We start from the raw sequence: 26,891 nt of genomic DNA, 5'->3' as shown, positions 1-26,891 counted from the left end.
AACCGTAACTGCGACGAGGGTTTACCCTGGCTATTACTTGCTGCTAGGGAAGTACAGAAAGAGAGTTTGGGATTTAGCCAGGACCTCTTTCTGTTTTGCGTGAGGGACTAGGTGAGGAGGATCCTCCGCAAAATTTGGTAGAGTATGTGAATGGTTTTCGTAGACATCATGTTTGTTTTTGGCTGGATTGAGTGCACAGAAAAATCTTGCTGTTGCGCAAGAGAAGATGAAGAATCACTTTGATAAGCATGCTGAAGGTCGTGTTTTTACACCAGGTGTAAAAATATTCAACTTATAGATTTTGTACTGACTATCGCAAGCTAAACGCCATCACTAAGCCCGATGTTTTTCCACTTCTTCGAATGGAAGATTGTATAGATAAGGTGGGTACAGCTAATTTTGTGAGCAAGCTAGATATTCTTAAGGGGTATTGGCAAGTGCCGTTAACTCCTAGAGCCAGAGAAGTAACCTCCTTTATTACATCGTCTGGATTATACTTGTACTCTGTTATGAGTTTTGGGTTACGAAATGCACCTGCCACCTTCCAGAGATTGATGAACCGAGTGGTATTTGAGCTGGAAGGGTGTGCAGTGTACTTGGATGATGTTATTGTTTTCAGTGAGACCTGGGAACAACATTTAGTTCGCCTGCGAGCTCTTTTAACTCGGTTGACTGAGGCATGTCTTACAGTTAACTTGGCCAAGTGTGAGTTTGCCAAGGCCACTATAAGATATTTGGGGAAAGAGGTTGGCCATGGTAAAGTGCATCCAGTTCAGACCAAAGTTCTTGCCATTCAGCAGTTTCCTTCTCCGTCTACCAAGAAAGAACTCATGCTTTTTTGGGGGATGGTCAGTTATTACCGGGGTCTCTGTTCAAATTTTTCAACCGTGGTTTTTAAGAACTCAGTGAAATTTGACTGGAGCAAAAATTGTCAGAGAGCTTTTGAAAATGTTAAATTATTATTGACCACTGCTCCTGTTCTAGCTGCCCAGAGGCTGGATATGCCATTTAAACTACAGGTGGATGCCAGCCAGGTTGGTGCTGGAGCTGTCTTATTACAGACAGGGGAGAATGGTTTGGACTATCCCGTAAGTTTCTTGTAAGTTTAACACTTATCAGAAAAATTAATCTGTGATCGAGATTAATTAGACACATTAAAGGATCGGATAACGTAGTGGCAGATGCGTTGTCCCGTGTTCCTGATCTGATCAATTAAGTGCAATGGTAGTATGGTTGTTTCTGTTTTTCTGTGCTCTCTTGTCGCCTTAATTTGCTTTCAGGATCCAGATTGCTGGTGGAAAGGTGGGGCAGTGTAGGAGAATGGAAAGAAAATCATGGTTGTACTGTGATCAGAGGTGGTATAACAATGTGTATAGAAATCTGATTTTTGAATGGGGGTGTGTGACGGTTCCAGTGAGTAACTCGTTATTTCTGAGTTGCAGGTGATTGGCTGAAGGGAGAGGTTGCACACCTGAATGTAATCACGACGCTCTATAAAAGAGATGGGAGCGTGGGGCTGAGTGATGTAGAGATTGGGGCTGTTTTCGTTTGCTTTGTATCTTGGGTCTCGTGTCAAGAGGCTTTCTGAGAACTCATGAGATGTGAGGGATATGGGAGATCACCGCCGCCTTTTGTTCCATCTCCTTGGGGACACTTTAACCACTCCTGGGATGGTTGTTGTTCTTGGAGGTTTCATGGACTGAGAATGGTTGGACTGTTGTCTTTCATAAATGCTACACCTTTGCACATATCTGCTGACACACTGATTACCATTTATACTGATCTTTAATGTTGTTCTGTCTCATACTGATAATTAAATTCACTTATTAATTGGCTGTGGTGTGTGGTGACTCCCTTATTTTGTTGCGATTCAAAAGAGATAGTAACATTATGTATAGGCAAGCAGACAAAATATGAATGTAATGCACACTTTGAGATCATATTCTGCATACTTGCATATAAGGTGTGTACTGAATTTGTTCTTGTATCACTGTCTTAAATGCATTAAAGTCACGCTAATCGTTTTCTTTAACCGTTTTCTACAAGAAGAAAACGTGTGTATCCGTGTACATCATTATATATGATATTTTTAGTATCTTGAACTCTCCCACACTCAGATAAATGACACAGTGGGCATATAGCGCCCTCAGGTGACTGTTGATAATAATGGATAAATACCTTACCTGCAGGGTTTTTTTTTTTTTTTTTGCCAATTACCTTATTTATATCATTTCACTCATTTGCAAAATTTATTTATAATATTATCTCTATATTTTAATATTTTTAATAAAAACTAAAACTAAAAGAAATGTAACAGACAGCAGATCACCAGGTCTGTATGATGATTAAATTAACGAAGTCTAATCTACAAACACCCCTGTCCTCCCCGGATAGCAAGACCAAAACACATAGTGTCTTGTTTGATTAAAGCTATTTGACAGTCCGACCAACAAACAGGCTCTGTTCTTCCTGGACTGTCTACGAGCAACAGATGGCGCCTATCATCTAAGTAACTCATTGATTGTCATCTAAAGACACCTCTCTTGTTCCTGAATCAACAAAAAACATTTTGTTTTACTGCCCTACGGGGAGTCACGAGCAGCAAGGTGCCGCGATGTCTGCAATTTCGCAAATCCCCTAGGGATCTCTTAGACCAGTGGTTCTCAAACCTGTCCTGGCGTACCCCCAACACTGCACGTTTGCTTTGTCGCCCTAATCAAACACACCTGATTCAACTCATCAGCTCATTATCACATGGGTTAATGAGCTGATGAGTTGAATCAGGTGTGTTTGATTAGGGCGACAAAGAAAACGTGCAGTGTTGGGGGTACGCCAGGACAGGTTTGAGAACCACTGTCTTAGACACTGATTTACACTCAGAACAACAGGACAGTGTCCGACCGGACGCGCTGACTGATAATCCCATCAATCCAAGCCAGCGCACACACATAGCAATCACTCCTCCCCGACTTGGAGAGCAAAAGTTCAGCCCGCATCTGAACTTTCGACGATCCCCAAACACGCACATACACCGAGACAATCTCATCCCTGGACATTATGATAAAAAAATCACTCTTTCCTATATATTCTTGAAATGTATTTGTGTTATATGTCATGGTCCTTATATGGAAGACCGTTATAACTAAGTTTTATGGTATAATCAAAAGGTGAAATGCTCATTATATTGAAGAATGATGTAACTCGGTGTTATTAAAGGGGTGATGAACTGAGAAATCAAATTTTCCTTGAGCTTTTGACATAAGAGATCATCATACTAGAATAATATCCTGTAAGTTTCAGAACTGAAAACTACCTTGTTAGTCCAATAAAAGCTTTTATAGACATCAGGCTCAGCAAACGACTCGTTTTTCAAAGTGGGGAACAATGACGTCAAAGAGGATAAAACACCGCCTCCACAAAAGTAGATCAACTCCTACTTCAACACGGCCTGTTTAGCCCCGCCCACTGATTCGCCCAAAACATGCTAAATAACATAGGACATGATAATTGCTAAACCGGATCGAGCTACTTCCAAGCAATAAACATGCGGTTTACTAAATATTGTGCAGCGCCTGTTTGTGCAAGAAGACAGTCTGCATAAGCTTCCTTCGGATTCCAGCATGGTTAAACTTTATTAGAGTCAATCAGCACAATTTCCCGACACGGATCTGCCAGCAACATGTAAGTAACCATGTGTATTCTAATGCCTGATCTGCGATCAGTGATTTCCGATGTGTAATTATTCAAGTTCAGATATCTTTCTCTTAAAATCGTTAAATACTGTTTATGCATCAGTGACTAAACGATCAACTTCACATAATTTCTCGTAGTATTATGAAAAAAATACTTTAATAATTAAAAAACTAATTATTAAATTATATACAGAAAGCGATCAAAGAGCGATCCCTTTCCAATCGCCCAAGCTGTCAATCAAACAGCACAGCGCGAGCCGCGAGAGCTTATCTGGACACTTACCAAACTCGTGATGAAATGATGACACTGTTACACTACACAACGAAGCTGTTACTGTGTATTCACATCGTGTTTGCATTGTGATTTGGTGTAAGCATTTGTGAGAGTGCAAAAATTGCGTTGCAATGATAAGATCTTTATTCACGCGATCAACAGACTGTCTGTCATCTGCTCAGTCAGTGCTCATCATGCTGCAACCTTTCATGTGATGGAATAGATTTAAATATAATGCTTTAAACGATACTTTTCATGATGTGTTAATCTCGATAGCTGTAATAGTAAAAACGTAGTAAAAGTTTTCGAGAGAGTTCATGTAATAATAGCTATTTCATATGCAAGCATGTCAGCCAATCACAGCAGTGGGCGTTTGCATTGCAGTCTCACAGCAGACACGCCCCTTAAAACGGAGCGTTCAGATCTGAAGCTGAATTGAGGCTTGGAAAAATGGCTTTTATTTATAAATTATGACAATTTTTGATGTAAAAATCATACTAACATTATAAGGGCACCCCAGGCAACATTATAAAATAATAAAACAATCCAGTTCATGACCCCTTTAACTGTCAGAACCACGATCCGTAGTATCATTGCGTTCAGAAAAAAACAAAGGTGCTGAATTCTTAATTCAATGTATAAAATTATGCATTCTTCCATGTATACCAGGTTATAAATGTTTTATACCCGAAGTTAGAAATCCAGTACTAGCTCTAGAGGGCGTGTATCTAGTTAAACAAAGAAGGTTTGGCGCCACATACATTCGCCCCGCGATTGGAGTAGGTACGTGAGAAGGCGTGGTTTTAGCTCCTTCAAAATACGGCGTCTCTCTTCTCTCATTGCAGTTCCGCCACGAGAGAGAGAGAGAGTGACCTGCCTTCTTCCTGCCTTCTTCCAAGAAACCTTCGGTTACTTTCTTTATTTTCGTCTTAAGTTTTTCTTTTGATAGTCTACCTCAGTTTGATAATTTTCTTACAAACCAACGGGACCAACTTAAGGTTAAAATCATCTTTGGCTAAGTTTAACGAACGCTCTGAGTTACCATTGCAACAAACCCCGCCTTGACGAAGCTGCTGACCACGTGTTCCTGGCTCCTTTGTTACACGACGCGCACACAAGAGGGCATCACTGAGCAAGTACTGTATTTCTTGAATTTGTAATCCAAACGAAATGCTGTTTTAAGTGGTCAAATAATTACTAGAAATTGTTGGGGTCTTGTTGAGCATTAAGGTTTTAAACTGTTTTGCCTTTCTTACTTGTCCTGACTCTCACACACACACCCTTACACTCACACATCCACACGTGTTCCTGAACACACACACCCCCACGTTTCTCAAACTTACACACACACACCCACACACGTGCTCCTAAGCCCACACGCATCCTCACCCTTTTTACGCACACACACAACCAATCCTCTAACACTCTCTCTCCCCTTTTCTCCTTCTCTCCTCTCTATATCTCTCTCATAAGTTTGTTTTGTTTTATTTGATTGTATTCTTTATTTGCGATCGCTATATTTTTTGTTTGTTATGCATATTTACTCCTGCGTGATTTGAAATAGTACATGTAATCTTAGTCGTTTGATTAAAAACTTATAATCTATGTGAATTGAATTTGTCTCATATTGTGCCATCATTGAAATCCCTGAAAGCGTTATTGCCTACCAAGCTCTACCAACATTTTACTATTAAAATATCTAAGTTGTCTAAACATGAAAATAATCAATTCTTTGTGGCCACAGGAAAGGGTTATTTGTCGTTGTTAAAGACAACAGGGTTTTGTTCAGACATTGTGCATCCGATCTGCCGGACGGATGGTGCGCACAATAAATGAACTTTAAACTCCTATCTAAATTCCCCTAATTAAAATATAATTCTACCTACCTATATCAGTAATTACTACGAGAAATCGTGTAATTGTTGATAGTTGAGGTTTTTGACCTATTCCCTATTTGGCATAATTCAATTTGTGTAAACGACATATACATATTCATATCTTATGAATAAGACCTCTCATTTAAGCTAATAAATTCCCTAACGTAGAGGCATTGTTGTTACAGAAATGAACTTTAAAAGTTCATTTAAAGTGTAAGTTGCAGGTTAACCACCACAACCAATTAATGTGTAAATTAAAGTGCTCTATATGTATATATTTAATTATTTCTGTCTTAAAATGCGTTAAAATAACATCTATTGGGGTTTCTTCAGAGATAGCGTGTTTTTTCAGTTACTGGGTGATGACGTCACAAGAGGAACTCGCAACCCATACTCCGCTAGATTCCTACTGTATTATGGCTATTTGGAGAACGACTGAGGATGTGGGAAACCATCAAATTCTTTATGGACGACAGCCCTACAATTTTTAACTGGTCAAGCGTGAGAGAGGGGAGTCATGGCACTCAAAGAGTTTTTAATGCTTGGTGTGAGGAGAATGAGTGGAGGGTTGGCCAGGTGTCCTGGTTGAGTAACGTTAGCTACGTTAGAGCTAGTCTAGCCTGGTGCAAACTTAACCCGGATAATATAATGGAACAAGCAAGTCTTTTCAAAATATTGCCGTCATGTAGAAGTAATTACAGTAAGTCAGTCCAAATCAGAGCTGTAACGTTAGAGATGCACACACTGCACAGGCAGCAATCGCTATAGTCTCATCGACGCCTCAAACGTCATGTAATACCCTTCCTCAATCCACGCGTTATCAATTTCTCACGATTTAATTAGCGATGTTTGTCAGAAAAGGAAAAGAGAGATCTATGTCCCCATCACTGTGTTTGTGTGGGCTATCGGCAGTGGAGAGTGTGTGCTGCCGTGAGGTGAACGCGTTTAGGAGTTTAGTGGAACAGCTCGAGCTGCAACCGGCTGATCTGACGTGCCTGAACCCGCTTGTTTTGCGAATAGTTTATTCTCATTTCAGGCAGGATCACGGTCCCCTTGAAGTCAGCACACACGAGTATGTTTACAATGAAGTTATTTTATCCATAATTTTTTTAATCAATACAACATACAACCAACTTTTCTGAAGTTATGTAAGGCATCTATAGCTGCTAGCGTACGGTAACTCTACTAGTGAGTTCCTCATATGACGTCACGCCCCATCTAGTGGAAGGGAGCGGGAGCGGTTAAATCCACTGTTAAAAGTGCCAACTTTTCATATTATATCAGCATTTTGGTATAAAAAAACAATGGTGGGCGGTTCTTATCTTTATGTTTAATAAACACATTGCATTACTTCGTAAAAAATTTAACCTGCAACTTACACTTTAAAGTTTGTAATTTCACTGTTTTTACTCAATACAGTGAAATTTCAGCTATATTAAATATTTGAATGCAGTGTAAAGTTAAATTGTGTATTAAGAAATATCCTTGTTTTAGTGAACTCGATTAAAATCAGTTCAGGGTACTTATAACTATTGTTTTTTTATAAACTTAATTGAATTGAGGTAATCGGTGTCCTCAAATGAAATGAGTTAGCTTAACTTGTTGGGTTTTACAGTGTATCCATACTTTTACTAAAGTATTTAAGTTTTAGTTTTAGTGATTCCTTTAGAGTGAACACGGGTGAATCTGACTGCAGTAGATGTTAAAAGATATGAATAAAAATGATGTTATTTCAGCCAGCGCACATATCTGTATTTACATCCTGTTTTCAGTCGAAGCCCACAGTAATCGATTGTCGAGTTCACGCGCATAGGTTTAGTACGTACAATCATGCGCCCGAACTCGACAATCGACTACTGTGGACTTCAACCGAAAACAGGATGTAAATACAGGTATGTGCGCTGGCTGAAATAACATCATTTTTATTAATATCTTTAACATCTACTGCAGTCAGATTCACCGCGTGTTGACTCTGAAGGAATCACTCACATGGCTGGGCACTTGTAATGACACATCAAGGATGTTAAGAGGCTAAAAACAGGTTTAAAACTTGCCCCATTGAAGTCAACAGGGTACAAATTTTAAAAAGAGGATAACACGGTGTAGGCAACACTGATTTTTGTCGTTGTTCTCTGTACTGACAGCACTCCAAATTTACAAAAAAATGAGCTCAATGTTAAAATTTACCGGAGTTCTCCTTTAATCTCTTCTTCTATCTTCAGTTGATTTCATGTAAAGCTGTGTCTGAAGTCAGCTGTAGTACTTGTGTTTCTCTTTCCTTCAGTGATTCTGCTTGTCAACAGCAGGTGTTCATCACTAATAATTGGTTCATCACTTAATTTTACAATTATTATCCAATGATCATGCTGGGATCTCGAAATGTTCTATAACTCAATCAGTTTGAGCTCTGTTTCAGTCATTGTGTCCACATAATGAATGAATCTTCTCCTTTGTATGAATCTTCAGGTGTTTCTTCGGGACTGATGCTCAATGAAACTGTTTACCGCACTGATCACAGTTAAATGGTCTTTCTTCAGAATGAGAAGCTGATGTGATTTCAGAGAGAAAGCCTGAGTGTGAACTCGTATGTAAATCCTAAGCCTTGATTTTCATGTGAAGTGTTTTTTACATTGAGGGCAGGAGACAGATTTTCCGGCTTCTGTTTTTCCTTTCTTGTTCACGTCCATCAGGACGAAACATTAAAGAAACATTAAAACAAGTGAGATTTCAAATGAGAGACAAATGTAAAATGAAAAGTGAAGCCCAAAGTCAAGATCACTGATGAGTTTAAGAGTCATTTTAATCCCATCATATCTGGTCAACAACTGCTGTGCACTATTATGATCTATTTTAATATCATGAAAATAATTTGTGTTATAAATCACTAGTTTGGTCATGAAACTCTAGATGGCGCATGCTTGACGTAATCTGTAAGCAATCACATAATTTCCAACGCCTTTCTAACATTAACAGAGGAAGAATCTGGAAGCTTCTCGTCTCTGTATTCTTGATAAGCACCAGAGCAAATACAAAAACATGAACTGCTGTTAGAAAACATGAAAATACTGTTTAACGTTTTATCTTCACCATAATAAACAGTGTCAGAAAGAGAAGAGATTTTCTTGCTCAGCACATAAAGATGAACTACTCACCGTGATCTGAGATTGTGGTGATGTGGTTCCTCCACTGTATGGATCTCCATGTGTATCTTCAGCTGACTTTTAAAAGGGAAACTCTTTCCACACTGATCACACGTGTGCGGCTTCTCTCTGCTGTGGATCCTCTCATGTGATTTCAAATGTTGTGACAGACTGAATCTCTTATCACAGTGTGAACACTTGTAAGGTTTCTCTCCAGTGTGGATCCTCTCATGTCTTTTCATTGTTGCTGACATAATGAATCTCTTTTCACAGTGTGAACACTTGTAAGGTTTTTCTCCAGTGTGGATCTTCTCATGTGTTTTCAGATATGATGATTGACTGAATCTCTTGTCACAGTGTGAACACTTGTAAGGTTTTTCTCCAGTGTGGATCCTCTGGTGCTGATTTAAACATATCTCTGTAGTAAAAGTCTTCTCACACTCCAAGCACATGTACTCTCTCACTCTCTCGCTGTCATGAGTTTTCTGATGTCTTTGTAAAGATTTCAGCAGTGAAAAACTCTTTCCACACACAGAACATATATGTGGCTTCTCCTTCATATGGACTGTCAGGTGTGCCTTCAGGTTTGATGACCAAAAAAATGTTTTGCCACATTGATCACATGTAAACTGCTTCTCTCCAGTGTGGATCCTCATGTGATGCTCAAGACTTTGTTTGTATAGGAAACTCTTCCCACACTGAACACATGTAAATGGATTTTCTCCCGTGTGAACTCTCATGTGAAGCACCCAATTTTCTTTGTGTGGGAAACTCTTCCCACACTGATCACATGTGAATGGCTTCTCTCCAGTGTGAACTCTCATGTGACTCTTAAGGTGTATTAATTGACTGAAACTCTTCCCACATTGATCACATGAGAACAGCTTCTCTCCAGTGTGAACACTCATGTGACTCTTAAGGTTTGATGATTGTGTGAAACTCTTCCCACATTGATCACATGTGAACGGCCTCTCTCCAGTGTGAACACTCATGTGACTCTTAAGGTGTATTAATTGACTGAAACTCTTCCCACATTGATCACATGAGAACGGCTTCTCTCCAGTGTGAAATCTCATGTGAATCTCAAGATTATGTTTGCGTGTGAAACTCTTTCCACACTGAGTGCAGGTGAAAGATGTATTGGCTCTTATTTTCTTTAAAAATGTCTTTTTAGTCTTTGAGCGACTGAAAGGTTTTTCTCCAGGTTTGACATGATGTTCCTCCTCCACTTCACTCAGTTCTTCACTCTCCTCCTTCACTTGACTCAGTTCTTCACTCTCCTCCTTCACTTCACTCAGTTCTTCACTCTCCTCCTTCACTTCACTCAGTTCTTCACTCTCCTCCTTCACTTCACTCAGTTCTTCACTCTCCTCCTTCACTTCACTCAGTTCTTCACTCTCCTCCTTCACTTCACTCAGTTCTTCACTCTCCTCCTTCACTTCACTCCGTTCTTCACTCTCCTCCTTCACTTCACTCAGGTCTGAAATGAAAGGGAAAAAAAAGTTTAATTGCATTTTCAGTACATCAAAATTCAAAGAGAGAAATATGATTATAAAGTTATAGGACATAAAGTGAGCCCTAAAATATTCCCATCATTTTGATGAGTTTTTATAAATTAATTATGCATGTCCCTGAAAATCTCCATGAATGAGGAACATGGATCTTCCAATTATTACTGTTAAAACATTATAGGCACAAATCCCATGTTTCTGTCAAGAGAACTATTAAAAATATTTGATCAGTGACACAATTATCTAATGTAATAAACACATTAAACATATACAACAGTGCCATAACGTTTTCAATTCAAGAACTGTTTTTTCTTTTTAAGATGAACTGTTGTTTATTATAACAGATTATGTCATAAACAGCAGGAGATTTAAAGGTGCTCTAAGACGTTCAAAGTATCGTCAAACAAAACGAAGGCTAGCTCGACCCTCCCTCCTCCTCATCCCGTCCCCTCCACCTCCCCCTCCACCTCCCTTCTGTACTTTCCGTACCTTTCCAATGTAAATTCGGGACTTTGGGCGTTCCTTCTCCTTTTCCCTCTTCTATGCTATTTGTTCATCGGAACGTCATCTCTTTGGTCGTGTGTCGGCCATATCAAAATTCAAGAGACTATAATTCTAACGTTAGTCGTTGTCTAGGTAGGACATCTCTCCTCTAGCTAACTTCCCTCTTCATGCTTCTCTCTCCTCCATTCCCCACCCTTCATGTGCACGCGCACTAGCCCCCCAACCCCCCACGCCAAATCATTCTTGTCGGTTATTGGCTGGAACACTGTTATGTTTCGTGTTCCAGGCTGGCCCAGTTTGTTTTTGTTGCCGTTCGTGGAGCCTGGGTTGTCTACAGAGACTGCGTTTTTTTACAGTGTGTTCAGTAGACAGGCAGCTAGCAGATATTGAGGAGATGTTTGCTGTATGTGACAAAAACGGTTTCAGCCTAAAAAACATGTCACATCGCTTAGAGCACCTTTAATAGGCTACATTCAAAATAATGCACAGATCTATTTTGAAATGAACAATGTTTTTACTGTATGTTTAATCCCGGCTTAAAGACACAACTGACAGTTTACATTAAAGGAACTCTTTTTGGGACTTTAGCTTATTCACCGTATCCCCCAGAGTTAGATAAGTCCATACTAGGGATGTCAATTTTCACAAATTCCCATGATCGATCGTCATTTAAATTAACGATCAATTAATTGATTAATCGTTAGCCGTAATATGCGATATGCGTCTACTGCAGTGGCTATGGCCAACAGCATGACGGGCTGCAAATGCTGCTCAAAACGCTATGTTCCTCACCAAATCAATGAGAATGGTTTTAAATATAAATAAAGGGCTAGTAGGATTGTAAAATGTTTCGATGTGATTGATAATTAAATTAATTATTTAATAATCAAATATAACTACTAATACAACGTGTCACCAACGCCTCGTATGCGCTAGAATGTGTGACTGTTGTGGACGCGCTCTTCCTGGAACAACTGCACGCGCTGAATGAATCTGCTACCGTTAAACTGGAGCACTTTGCTAGCACATTATTTATCTAAAAGAAACGCATCCTATATGAGATTAATCAGATATATTCAAAATAAACATAATATTAAAAATTATGTCTGCACAAAATGACGCAAATTCATGCACAAGTGAACTTGAACTAAGTTACATGCCATTCATTCAGAACTACTCATGTTGTGGACGCGCTCTTCCTGGAGCAACGCGACACGGCAACTAAACCCAAATAATTCACAATGTTTTATTGTTCTCTTTATAATGTTATGTAATATTACAGTCCCAATATTCAAAATTAGTCGTGCACTGCCGTTTGAGCTGCGCGCGCTGAAGCTGACGCTTTACTACAGAGTTAATTCTTAACCAAATGCATCCAATGTGAGATAAATCAGATATAGATAGGCATACACAAAATAAACAGTATTACAACTTACATTTGCACAAAACAAAAGGCTGCGAATGCACACGCAAACTTATAGTCATGATGAAGGTGTAAAATGGTCCCAAACATAACTCCGGTGCGCTCGCTTTACATGTTTCGCGGTTGAGCAGCGCGCACGCGCATGAAGACCTGCTTAATCGATGATCGATAAGTTGTATCGATTAAATGTATTATCGACAATTAATCGATCGTCGGTTAATCGTTGACATCCCTAGTCCATACATACCTTTTTCATCTCCGTGCGTTCTGTAAGTCTGTTTGACGCACCCACCGTTAGCCTAGCTTAGCACAAAGACTTGATGTAAATGGCTACAGCTAGCATACTAATCCCAATAAGTGACAAAATAACGCCAACATTTTCCTATTTACATGTTGTGATTTGTCACAGTGTGTACCAATTACAAGGTCACATAAGACAGCCATTTTTTAAACGTTTAAATACTGGGAACTATTTTCTCTGAAGGCGAAGCACTGCTACTTGGGCGGAGTGATTAGCGCAGCACCCAAGAAGCTCCGCTCCGTAAACAAAACCAACATGAATAACTAGCTACTAGCTAGTAGCGAACGTGAATCGTGATCATGGCTGACTTTTAGGAATTGTCAGAGGGTTTTTATTTGGTATCAAACCAAGGTGATGATACCAAGAGATGAAAAAGGTATGTATCCACTTATCTAACTCTGGGGGATACGGTGAATAAGCTAAAAAAAGTCGAAGGGGGAGAATACACACTGCAAGCACATAATCAAGCAAAGTGTGTTTCTCACAGCGCATATCCTGTGCAATGAAGCCCGTGATTCAACCTTTCTGAACTTTATGAATGATTATTTTATGGAAGGTTCGAGTGGTGTGTGTGTGTGTGTGAGGCACACACAATCGGGGCCGGCGCGTGCACTTCTGCCGCTCTAGGCGAAAAACATTTGTGCCGCCCCTAGGGCTGGTCCGAATACCATTTTTTGAGCTTCGAAGCTTCGGTAGTAATGAACATGGAATATTCAAAGCTTCGAGAGGGTGCTGAACATATACTTCTCTCTAATAAAGGCAGGAATCTCTATGTGTCTGTATGTCCGTTTGCATTTTGATTATTTCGAGAACCGTTCATCCAATCGACTTAACAAGGGAGTGCAGTGTCACATTTGGTGGTGCAATATAGATGGACACGCGAGACGCGACACGTTCAGAATTAATAAACCTTTAGTAAACTACAGAACAACGCGAGCTGGAAGCGGCGCACCTCACGCGGGCAGGGCTTATATACTTAACGCACGCTGCACTAGTGATATAAAACGCACACACACAGGTCTGTTAAATTAAGCAATACTTTAAGGTATTTTTCTGACTAACAAATTACTGACACAGTAAAGTAGATTTAAATTAAGAAAAACAAAATTTAAATAAAGAAAAAACGAAATTTAAAATTTCAGTAAAGAAAAAACGAAATTTAAATAAAGAAAAAATTTAAATAAAGAAAAAAACAAATGTAAAATTTAAATAAAGAAAAAACGAAATTTAAATAAAGTAAAACGAAATTTAAATAAAGAAAAACTAAATTTAAATAAAGAAAAACGAAATTAAGTTCAATTAAAAACGAGATTAATTTAGATTGATAATAAGGGGTAAAAAGGCTAATACATTTTGTTTCTATTGTTATATTTTCCACAATGTCAAAGCAACACAGCTTAACCCAAAACACAAGCTCAGGCATGCACTTCTGTCCATACAAACTCCGCTGTTCTGCGCTCTAGCCAGAGAACACTCCCGTTGCAGGAACACTTTAGTAGGCCAAGAGGAAGCAAATATATTCTATATGCGTATAGGTGGATGTGATCGGGGAATTTGGCTGTTAAAAGTGTAACATTTAAAGCTACTTAAATTAACGAAATGACTCAAATAAAGATTCGTTCATTTTGATGAACGAGATCGAACAAGAGAGACAGTAAAATGTGAGAGCAGGGGGCGGCACAGCAAATCATATAGCCTGTTTTGTGAATTGTTCATTCCCGATTGGCACACATTTTGCCGCCCTTACAAAAGTGCCGCACTAGGCAATTGCCTAGTTCGCCTATATGGACGCGCCGGCCCTGCACACAATGCCAGCAAATTAGCTCAAAAAGGGAAATGTATATAATTAATTATGACAAGTTATAATTGTGTGTAATGTGTATAGCCTATATATTTAGATCAGCTTTCAGAATTAATTAACTGTAGTAGGATTAATATTACAGTCAACTGATCTGTTTTTCCACCGAAATGACAGTACAACCTTTTAAAAAATCTTAAGATAATTATTCTCCTGCCAAAAAGAATATCCTCCTTATTCTTTTAGTATTTTATCTAAGGGTATGCTTACACGACAAGGATATGCTTAAAACAGAGAAGTTCTTCTGCGTACAGACGGCACCATTGTCAAAATGATCCCCATTTACACAGATCTCCAAAAACTACTAAAAACCCTGTATTGTGCTTCCAGGCCACTAGATGGCCATGAAACACTATAGACAGAACACCTAATCTGCTTGTGTATGACGTCATAGTATTCAGAGATACACTTTTTTGTTTACATGTTTTTGTTGTTTACACTGAGACCGTTTTCAAAAACTTGACCTTTGAAACCTGTTTTTAAAAGTTTGCATTTTCAGGCCACCAAAACGGCAATGTCATGTAAGCGAACAGCCAAAACACTCAAACAGTTTTACGTTTTTAGTTGAAAACGGTGTCGTGTTAACAGCCCCTAAGGCTCTGGCTGGAAGTCAGTTGTAGTTTTTGTGTTTCTCTTTCCTTCAGTGATTCCGCTTGTTAACAGCAGGTGTTCATCACTAATGTTCAATCATCAGTTAATTAATCACTTAATTATCTAATTAACTTTAACACTGCTTCAGTGTTACTTTAACACTCTGTAGAGTGGCACCATATTTGCTCAAAGTGTTGATTTAACCCTTTATGAACTGCCATAGAACAATTCCGCCAGAGTATATCTTCATATTTTTATATGCTGTGCTGTACACCCCCAATTTGAAGTCTATGTAATAAATCAATAGTAACTAGATAAATAGCCTAGCTCAACAGTGCAATTAACAAACAAAAAAAAATAAATCGTTTTTTTTTCCTACATATTTTATTAAATACAAGAAATATCGTAAATGTCAACCTCAAACTTGTCTATGTAAAAAACCTGCATAAAACACTTTAAAACTACACACAATTGATTAGAACTGTTTACATAAATTAGTTTGTAAGATACAGTTTATTTTTATAAACTGCGTTGTGGAGTCAAACAAAAAAAAGGGAGAAAAAAAAAAACCCTAGGCATAACTTTACGTGCGCGTATGTGTGTGAATGTGCTTGCATTTGTACATGTGCATATGTGTAAAAGAGTAAGAAATTATAAAATGAAGCAATGATAAAAACACAATAAGGAAAGTAAAACACAGTAGAGAAACATACAGCAAATTGGAGTCAAATGTCGCAGCTTGTGATGTCAGAACATGCGACAAACCCTGGGGTCATAGTGCACAGAACGTGATTACGTCAATGAGCCATCGGAAGATGTAACTATCAATCGCAGATCTATAGAACATGTGTGCAAAGACGTGCAATGCATTTTGGTGGTTTTTTTTTTGTAAATGTATATTACGCAATTTGTGCAGACTCATTAGAGGGTGAAAACAAGGCAACAGGAGCATGTTTGGGGGCTTGATCTGAACATCTCTGGTTTTGTATGCAAAAATAATTATTGAGCTAGCCATTTGGTTTCAGTTTCTATCGGCTCTTAAACAGAGACACGCAAACGGGAGCGTCGGTCTTAAAGGATTAACACTGGGGATTTAAAAATGTTTGGTAACATGGTTGCAAAAAAATGTGAGCCAGTTATTACATTTATAATAGAACGGCTAAAATATTTAGTTGGACCTGATGTTGACAATCAATACAAGTTTATCAAACCTCCCTTTACTGACTTTTAACAATGTAGATTGTTTCAAAGCAGCTTTACAGAGATAAACGTATAATTAGAGATAATCTTCTATTTCATAGTTGAACTGTTTATCTAAATGTGATGAAGTGCTTGAATGTTTCTAACATGAATGTTCTTCAGCATCATGAATGAATGAAGAATAAACACCAACCTCTTTGTTCTTCAGGATCTTCAGTGTGTTTCATTCTGCAGGGTTCTGGATCACTCACGTTCTCACTGTCCTCTTTAATAAACTCAGTCTTTACAGATATCATCTCTTCCTGATGCATTGTACTCGTCTTCACTTGTAGCTGATGGGAATATTCCAGCATTTATTGGAGAATTGCAGTGGGAGGAGCTTCACTGATGATGTTATTGCTGTGGGAGGAGCTGATCTGCAAAAATCAAAGTGATCAGTTACTGAGTTTGTTTTAATACTAAATGACACATCTAAGCATTTATGTCTGTATCTCTTAGGCCTGCACGATTAATCGTAGTTTAATCACGATAACGATATCCAGGGTTCGCAAAACCGCCTGCCCGACGTCCCGGGACTATTGTGTTTTCCAGTCGGGCTACCAAAATGCACTGCCCGATGGGCTATCTGAAATAGTGTTCGCTTCAGTCTTGTTATAATCAGATTATAATCAGCAGCGGTGCCGAGCAGAGCGCACGTCAGAAACAGAGAGGACAGGGTGTGTGTGTGTGTGTGTTCATCTGAGTCTCATTGGTCTGCGGTGCTCATCAATGTCAGAATATTTGAGATGACCAATCAAATCAAAGTAGGCGGGCTTTATGTTCACAAGAAGCTGCTGAGCGCGAATTTGAGCAGAGCGCCTCAACGCTTCTGTTTACGGTCAAGTGCGAGATAAGACGTAAGTGGCTAAACTAAACATTTCATATTTGACAGCTTTTTTAGGTCATAAATGTGAAACGAATGACAAAAATAATCAGGCAAATGAATATACTTTTGTCGAATTTTGCCATTTTGAACTGAAAATAGGCCTATGTAATGTGACTAATAATTAGTTTACTGTCATTGTGAGGGGACATTAGCATTAACAAAGCCGTTTTCATGTTAGGCACAAGATTAATAATGAATGTGTGCATGTTAAGAATTAATCTACAATTTGTAGCCTTCAGTAAATTAAAAAAAGTTCAGCTTTAGGTGGGGAAGAGGCTCTTTCTTATCCTTTTTTGGCCTTCAAACGTCTTGAAATGGACATATTTAGAGAAATAAAAAAAGTTGAACCCCCTAATAACCTTAAATGTAGAACCTCTTTGATTATAAAGCCCTGTCTACGGCCCTGTATTAGGAATAAGATCAATAATGAATGTGTACATATTGTGAATGAATTTAATAAACTTAGTTATAGGCTACCTAGCTTTCCTAGTAGCTTTCAGTAAATTAATGCATCTGAGAAAATGATTCATAAATCAACCTATCAGTTGACCCTTTGTTTACTTTCTTCACCGACAGACAAAAATGAAAAGCCTATATCAGTCAAAGCTCAGCTTTAGGAGGGGAAGAGACAGAGCAAGAGAAAAACAGAGAATAGGAGTGTGATGCTGATGAGGAGAGAAAAATAATCAGCTGCCTACTTACATGTTTTTAAAGCAATTGTTATCCATTTTTTTTTTTGGCCATCTTAAAAATGCACATATGTAGATCAGACAAATTTTCTCGGGGGTGCCCCCGAACCCCCCTAACTAGCATATCTCACATTCGGGACCTCAGTGATGAAAAAACCCTGACATCTGCATGTTAATGAAACAAGTTTATAGTGAGTATTAGATCCTAAACTAAAGAGTTACTTATTATTATTATTATTATTATTTTTAATCATACCCTCATTGGGGGCTGAGCCACAGACACAGACTGATTCATGTTCCACACTGGTCACACATATCAGTTCAGTTAGAACCAGATGCATATTTGTTGATATCTGTGTTTTGAAAAAGTTTTTGATTCATTGTTTTGACTCCTAACCAATATTCTACATTAAAAATTGTAGTCTTGGGCTTGTATATGGGCTAGTAAAATTCATTTCTGGCTACCAAAATCTGAGTGCCTGCCCGAAGGTCTACCAGCGATTTTGAAATTTTGCGAGCCCTGATATCTGTCTCCCACGATTAATTAACCATAATCGTCACGATATCGCACAAAACAAACATTGTAGGTTTGCAGTGTTCGTTTTCCTTAAGGGTTAAACTTGAGAGTGTATAGATGATCAACTGCGTCACATGTCTCACGTGACGGTGTTTAGATTTCAAGTGCGCTCTCATGGCGTAGAAGAAGTTGGCGTCAAGCGATAAGCTTATAGTCATTCAGCTGAAATAAACATAATGACAGAACAACAAGATGAAGGTGAAGAAGTGCGTTCGTTAGTTCCCAAAAGGGGGTCATACTCCATTGTTAGAAAGTATTTTGGGTTCAGTGAAAGTGATGTTGATCAGGTACGACTACGAGTCCTATGCAAACTGTGCTCCTGTGCCATACAGATGTCGCAAGGTAACACAACAAACTTCCTCAACCACCTTAGAAGCCACCATAAAGTACAATATCAAGAATTTCAAAGGTTTAAGGCACAAAAAGCTGCAACCATAAAAAATCCCCAGCCTTCCACAACACAGACAACAATAACGGGGGCATTGCTCAACGTAATACCATATTCGCCTTGCTCGCAAAGACACACGGAAATAACAGAGGCGATCACGTTTCATTAAGCCAATTTAAAGATACGACACCTAGCGTCATACAGTATATTCAGCATATTCTGCCAAATACAGTGCAATCACAGAGATTTAAAAGTTTAAGATTAAGCCAGCGATATTTGGCTGGTTGTACAATACTATATGTGAACGTATGTGCACCCAGCAGAATTTAGAAAAAAAGCAGTGTTTACTGATAAATAGTCTCATGTAGGTGTAGGCCTACATAATTTGTAAACATTAAAAAAAAAATTGTCACATTACAATAATGTTCTATTTGTTAGCATTAAAATGCATTAGCCTAGGTATCATGAGCTAATGATAAGTAATAAATCTGGATAAGTGTTCATAATTTAGCCTAGTATTTTCGTTCTTAGGTCATGTTTTCATAATGCATGCATTCCTCTGATGGTTTACGGGGTCTTTTGGGACCCCAAAAATGTTCCCTTTGTCCAAATGGTATGAAACCTTCTACGGCTCTCAACACTTTCTAGATCTACAAAAAAAAAAAAAAAAATTGGAATGATATCTGTTTTTATGTTAGCGTGACAATAAAAATTGTGACACTCGTGGTCTTCGGGGTCTCTGGAGACCCCGCAATCAAAATAGACAAAATTCATCATCAAAATCAGAAACAACGCAGAACACATCGACAGAAATGGCACAAATAAAGTGGAACACTTCCACCAATGCAAAAAACATCCACAATGCTAAATTATATTGCTCACAACACACGTGTACACACACACACATATAGAGGAATACATTTTTGAGACTATAAAAACTGTTCTCTTATCATTTGTAAAATAAAATCATCCAAAATGCAGTACCACCACAAAAATAAATTGGTGACACTGACACATTAAAAATGTCCACACACACACACACACACACACACACACACACACACACACACACACACACACACACACACACACACACACACACACACAGTGTCTAGAATCTAGAATTAGATTAAAAATAAATGATTGAAATAAATGATAAAATCTTAAGACTCCAACATTTCTCTTTGTAACATTTTGTTCAGGTTTGATTCTAATCATAATGTAACATTATTGAAAAACTGGGGTTTTTTTGGTACAAAAAAATGCTAAACTTTGACAAAAATATTTTATTTTTGTTATAATTGTGATTTTATAATATATGAATCCAACTGAATCCAACTTGTGAAAAGATATCTTTCAGGTAGTCTAATAGCAAATAGCATGCTCTATAGCCATCTAGTGGTTAAATTTTTTTTTTTATTATTTTTTTTTTTAACTGCATTTTCCAAAAAATGGGCAAAAATGTTACATTAAACCATTTAAAATTATCCATGTTATCCCCATGAATGAAAGTTAGAAATCTGGGTCTTTTATAAAGTGAATTTTACATCAAATGCTGTTTTTTTGTAAAAAGGCTATTTAAATATTTATTTATTTATTTATTTATAGAAATTTAAAAAATATCATAAATTCTCCAAAAACTGCACAAATGTTGAGTAAAAACATTAACAAACAGAATAAAATTACATTTGTAAAAAAAAAAAAATGTTAAATGTTATTGTCTGGGGTCTCTAGAGACCCCAAAAAACTCGAGTGTAGACATAAATAAAGACCATCAGAGGGTTAAAGGGTTAGTTCACCCAAAAATGAAAATTCTGTCAGTAATTACTCACCCTCATGTTGTTCCAACTCCGTACGACCTTCGTTCATCTTCGAAACACAAATTAAGATATTTTTGATTAAATCTGAGAGCTGGATCACTCCTCCATAGGCTTCGCATAAAAAGTATTCTCTTCGCTTTATAAACTTAAGATTGAGCCACTGTAGTCACTTGGACTATATTCACAATGTCTTTAATACATTTTCTTGGCCAGCAAGTTATAATGTCTTAGAAGCCTATGGAGGAGTGATCCAGCTCTCAGATTTAATCAAAAATATCTTAATTTGTGTTCCCAAGATGAACGAAGGTCTTACGCGGTTGGAACAATGTTAGGGTGAGTAATTACTGACAGAATTTTCATTTTTGGGTGAACTAACCCTGTAAGATTAACAAATATAATCGTGTTAAAATACCAAAGATTTATTCCTGTTTAAAGGTTTTGCAATAAGCAAACAAAAAATTGTCAATGTACTTATAGTTAAACAACAAAAGTATTTTAAATTAACACATTTGGGCCTTTTACTATTTTTACTTGTAGACTTCATATGCTTTTGGCTTGACAATGTTTTTCTGACAATTGTTTTTCTGCAGAGAATGCTATGAAGGATCCAAGAATTGACCGGGCTGTGGGAAGCGTAAGAGGGAGTTTGTAGCACAATGAATTCACAACGATTTAATAAAACAGTGTTCTCATGTTATGTATTATGACAGTCCAACTCATAGTTATTATTAACCGTGCATTGCTGTTTGAGCTGCGCGCTGAATGAATACCGTTAAACTGGAGCACTTTGCTAGCGTGTTATTTAACTCAAAGAAACGCATCCTATATGAGATTAATCAGATACAAAATAACCATAATATTACAAATGATATGCACAAAATGGAGCGAATGCACAAGTGAACTTGAACTAAGTTACGTGCCATTCAGAATGACTCATGTTGTGGACACGCTATTTCTGGAGCAACGCGACTATGGCAACTAAACCCAAATAATTCACAATATTTTATTACAATATTGTTCTCTTTATAATGTTATGTAATATGACAGTCCAATACCTAGTCATTATTAGTCATACATTGCCTTTTGAGCTGCGTGCGCTGAAACTGAAGAGGATCACCGTAAGCTTTACTACATTAATTCTTAACCAAATATATATGAGATAAATCAGATATAAATACGTTACGCCTACACAAAATAAACACAACATTACAACTTATTTGCACAAAAGGCTGCGAATGCACACATCAACTTATAGTCATGATGAAAGTGTAAAATGGTCCCAAACATAACTCCGGCGTGCTCGCTATACATGTTTTGCGGTTGAGCAGCACGCGCATGAACCTGCTTAATCGATGATCGATAAGTTTTATCGATTACATGTATTATCGACAATTAATCGATCGTTGATTAATCGTTAACATCCCTAGTTTGATTTTATGATAACTACATTGTAATAAGATCACTAACACGTTACAGTTTTTATGTGCAGAAACTGATTATCATCATGATTTATCAAGCGACGAGAATACTTTTTGTACACAAAAAAATAAAAATAAATAAGCAGCGCTTCTGTGTTGTACGTCACAAGCATCACCCACATGACCAGCGTCAGCCAATAGTGAGCCTACATTCTGACGCACAACCCAGAAGCGCTGCGCTGTTACACCACGTGAACTCACTCAGAAGAACATCATGAATTGAAGAAAGTCATTATTTTTGTTTTGTTTTTTTATGCACAAAAACTATTCTCATCGCTTGATAAACTTATGGTTGAGCCACTGTAGTCACTTCGACTATTTTAAACTTTATCTTTACTAACTTTTCTGGGCGGGCAAGTTTCAATTACAGAGAAGCCTATGGAGGAGTGAGACAGTTCTCAGATTTCATCAAAAATATCTTAATTTGTGTCTTACGGGGTTGGAACAACACAAGGGTGAGTAATTACTGACATAATTTTCATTTTTGGGTGAACTAACCCTTTAATTGTTCAGTTGAGGTTTATTTGTGTTCCCTTTCGTTGTCACTCCGAGTTACGTCGGATGACGACGAATGGGGTTTCGCTTAGAAATCCTACGCAAGTATGCGTTTCCCCCAGTGAGCCTTCTTGCGCGGACCCTGCGCAAGATCAGGGAGGACAAGGAGCAGGTTATATTGGTTGCCCCATACTGGCCCAGCCACACCTGGTTCTCAGAACTCATACTCCTTGCGACAGCACCTCCCTGACCAATTCCTCTGAGGAAGGACCTCCTTTCTCAGGGACGGGGCACCCTTTGGCACCCTCGTCCCGGTCTTTGGAACCTCCACGTGTGGCTTCTGGACGGGACGAGGCAGGTTTGAGTACCCTACCACCAGCGGTGGTGGCTACCATCACTTCCGCTAGAGCATCGTCCACGAGACATGCCTATGCGTTGAAGTGGAACCTCTTCGTCAACTGGTGTTCTTCTAAACAGCAAGAACCCACGAAATGCCCGATCAGTGTCGTGCTTTCCTTCCTGCAAGAAGGGTTGGAGCGAAGGCTGTCTCCCTCCACCCTGAAAGTGTATGTTGCCGCCATTGCCGCACATCACGATGCAGTTGAAGGTAAGTCTCTGGGGAAGCATGACCTGATCATCAGGTTCCTGAGGGGAGCGAGGAGACTAAATCCTCCTCGCCCTCCCCTCGTACCCTCTTGGGACCTCTCAGTGGTTCTGACTGCCCTGCAGAGTGCTCCATTTGAGCCTTTGCAATCAGTGGAGCTTAAGTTCCTGTCAATGAAGACAGCGCTCCTGGTTGCATTGGCCTCCATCAAGAGGGTAGGGGACCTGCAGGCATTTTCGGTTGACGAAGCGTGCCTGGAATTCGGGCCGGCTAACTCTCACGTGATCCTGAGACCCCGGCTTGGATATGTGCCCAAGGTTCCTACCACACCCTTTCGAGATCAGGTAGTGAACCTGCAAGCGCTGCCCTTGGAGGAGGCAGACCCAGCCTTGGCACTGCTCTGTCCAGTACGCGCCCTTCGTGCTTACGTAGACAGAACGCAGTGTTTCAGGACCTCAGACCAGCTCTTTGTCTGTCATGGTGGGAAGCTGAAGGGAAAGGCTCTCTCCAAACAAAGGTTGTCTCACTGGATAGTGGACGCCATTGCTTTGGCTTACCAGCAGCAAGGTCGACCGTGCCCCCTTGGTGTGACGGCCCACTCCACTCGGAGTGTGGCAGCCTCTTGGGCTCTAGCGCATGGCGCCTCGCTAACAGACATCTGCAGAGCTGCAGGCTGGGCGACACCTAACACATTTGCGAGATTTTACAATCTCCGAGTAGAGCCAGTTTCTTCTCATGTACTCGCTTCAACTAGCCGGTACTAGATTCTGCTCAGGTGTCTTCGCTTGCTCGCCATTCCTCTCCACGGACGGGATACGTGCGATATTTCCTCAGGTGAGCCTCATAAGCCCTGAGTCTCCTCCAGCACTGATGACGTCAACGCCAGAGTTATGCCACGGGCAGCTTTCGCGCTTGGCTAGGTGCCACCATGTGCATGGTTCCCTTCGGGCGACCCCCACATGTGTATTCCACTGTAAGCCTCTTTGAGCATGTGTCTTTCCCTTGGCAAGCCACCTTGCCACCCCTGGGGTTGAAATATTCCACCTGCGGCTGGACACCCCAGTGTTACTCCGTATGCAGCCCTTCGGGGTCATATGTGTATTCCAAGTCCCCCCCTTCGGGTTGGGCATGATTGCATATTTCCACTGGATATGCTTCCCAGTGTACCTTGGTATTCCTGTGTTAAGTAGGACTCCTTCGTCCGTGTTAGTTTCACGACAGGGAGCTCAGACTTACGCAGGGCACTGGTAGACAGTCGAGAGGTGGCGTGATTATACGGGAACCCCATTCGTCGTCATCCGACGTAACTCGGAGTGACAACGAAAGGGAACGTCTCGGTTACGTATGTAACCCTCGTTCCCTGAGTAGGGAACGGAGACGTTACGTCTCCCTGCCACTTCCGCTGTACCGCTGGAACGCCTGAGTTCAGTCTCGGCTCCTCAGCGAAGACATATCTGCATGTTGCCAGCGACTTCCTTATATACCCCCAGGGTGGGGCGGAGGTACGCTATGCAAATTCCGCAGACCCATGGCATTTCTTTGCCATTGGCTCGTGTTTTAATACTCGAAGATGATAGGATTTCTAAGCGAAACCCCATTCGTCGTCATCCGACGTAACGTCTCCGTTCCCTACTCAGGGAACGAGGGTTACATACGTAACCGAGACGTTCTCTATTACTCAAGTCTCTTATTTCTCTACACTATGGCTGCACTTAGTGTTTTTAAAGGACTACTTAGATTGAGTATAAGTTTCTGCTGCACTTTCATATTTAAAAACGGAAATGCATTTTATTTAACAAAATAGTTTCTGGAAATTAAGTAAGTTTTAAAGATTTTTTTTTTCCAAATATTATTCATATGTTTTATATTCCTATATTTAGCCTATTTGTTGCACTGTTTCTTATGTTATATTGCAAAACTAAAATACCATTTTCAGTTTAGTGTTAGATTTGTGGCTGTGGCTAAATAATATATTACTGTCAAATGCATAGGCTAATACAAATACTTTACTTTAGAGGTTAGAGGTTATGTCTACGGCATAAAATACTACATAACATATGGCAACTACAGGAACGTTAAATTAAACATGGTTCTGTGTAAACATTTGTTTTACTGTGGTAAACCATGGTTAGTCTCGTAATGTGCTCATATTCTGACGATATTCTGTGTGTGTGTTTGTGTGTGTGAGAGAGAGAGAGAGAGAGAGAGAGAGAGAGAGAGAGAGAGAGAGAGAGAGAGAGAGAGAGAGAGTGTGTATATGTGTGCGTGTGTGAGTGCTGATCAAATAATCCCTTCGAGGATTGTAATATTATGAGTTAGAACGATTGTATGAACTTTTTGCGTGTTTTAACATAAACATTAACATTAGCAGTAGCATTTTCAAATAACAGCGTATAAAAAGTATGAGACATCTAACAAAAAAAAACATACCCTGTCTGAAACGTCCTGTAACAGCCGTTGGTGCACAAGTTCTCCTCGATTCTCTAAATCTGATTCGGGCTGAAATTGATAAGGCAATATAATATTGACGCCTGTGTTTATACTAGCTACACTGGAGCAACTGTTATGGTAATGGCGTGTCGTTTCCGGCGGTTAGCGAATCACAACACAGACTGGACCAAGCTGACCAATCAGAGCCCGTCGTGTATTTCTGAGGGAGAGGCTTCTTATAACCAGGAAATCATCAGATCGGTTTTGGAGAAGGAAGTGGAACACAGAGGTGCAGAATAAAGGTAAATTATAAATGTTTAAAAATGCGTTTAATGAAGCATGAACACATGTTAGACTGCACCACATAGTCTAACACAATCAAGCCTTCGAAAAAAAGCTGATCAACCCTTTAACAGCTGAAAACACTATATTTTGTAAGTCTTGAAGGATTACAGTGCTATTTTGAACCAATAATAGGACCAAAAAGCTGAAGGAGAATGAGCATTTAGTTATCTGACTCCAATAGAAGTAATCTGACCCCTTTAAAGTTAGTCTTGTTCTTTAGCATATGTTTCAGTTAGATGGTACATTAGGATACTTTAATATCTTTATTAAGTTCAGCATAATTCTGTTAAGTTTATAAGCTGTCAGATGAGACAAAACATGTTAGAACACACTAGTAGATCAGTATGTAGTGGGAATAAGTGTGTGACTCATTCCAGAATTGCAATTCATGTAGAGAAAGAAAACAAAAAGTAGGATTTTTTTCCTAGAGTCTCGTCTCAAAACATTAAGATAACAAGTTCTTTCTCTCAGGATAAGACATTTTAGTCTAAATGAAAATATAGGCTTTAACTGACAAATGGTCCCTTAAACTATAGACTTCAATGACCCCTATGTGTTTTAACATGTTGAAGACCTTTCTCAAACACAAAACCAGTCCCTATTTCATTTCTGGAAGCTGGGATAAATAGGCAAGCAATGTTACTGCATTCAGATATCAAATACAGACATTAAAGAATACACGAAAATAACATTTCAGTAATCACACTGGTAACTTCTATAACAAAGTAAAATCTCCAGAGAAGTCATTCAACTCATTTGATATTTAGAA

The 26,891-nt window shown here is 39.1% G+C and overlaps 1 protein-coding gene across 1 annotated transcript in view; it reads right to left on the bottom strand.

The window, feature by feature from the left end:
* The window catches only part of LOC308696862 (uncharacterized protein), a 28,003-nt gene extending 2,083 nt beyond the window's left edge, over positions 1–25,920 (bottom strand). The window contains exons 1-3 of the mRNA XM_081375777.1: positions 25,778–25,920; positions 16,565–16,787; positions 8,996–10,463 (exon numbers count right to left, since the gene is read on the bottom strand). Of these exons, the coding sequence (XP_081231903.1) occupies positions 8,996–10,463; positions 16,565–16,724 (1,628 nt within the window). The 5' untranslated portion in view covers positions 16,725–16,787; positions 25,778–25,920. The remainder of the gene's footprint in view (positions 1–8,995; positions 10,464–16,564; positions 16,788–25,777) is intronic.
* Positions 25,921–26,891: the final 971 nt, after the last annotated feature.

This window comes from Scardinius erythrophthalmus, assembly GCF_964197995.2.
Source record: "Scardinius erythrophthalmus genome assembly, chromosome: 1".
Lineage (NCBI taxonomy): Eukaryota > Metazoa > Chordata > Actinopteri > Cypriniformes > Leuciscidae > Scardinius > Scardinius erythrophthalmus.
The sequence above is the reverse complement of the archived record's forward strand: the minus strand, read 5'-3'. Positions and strand labels throughout refer to the sequence as shown.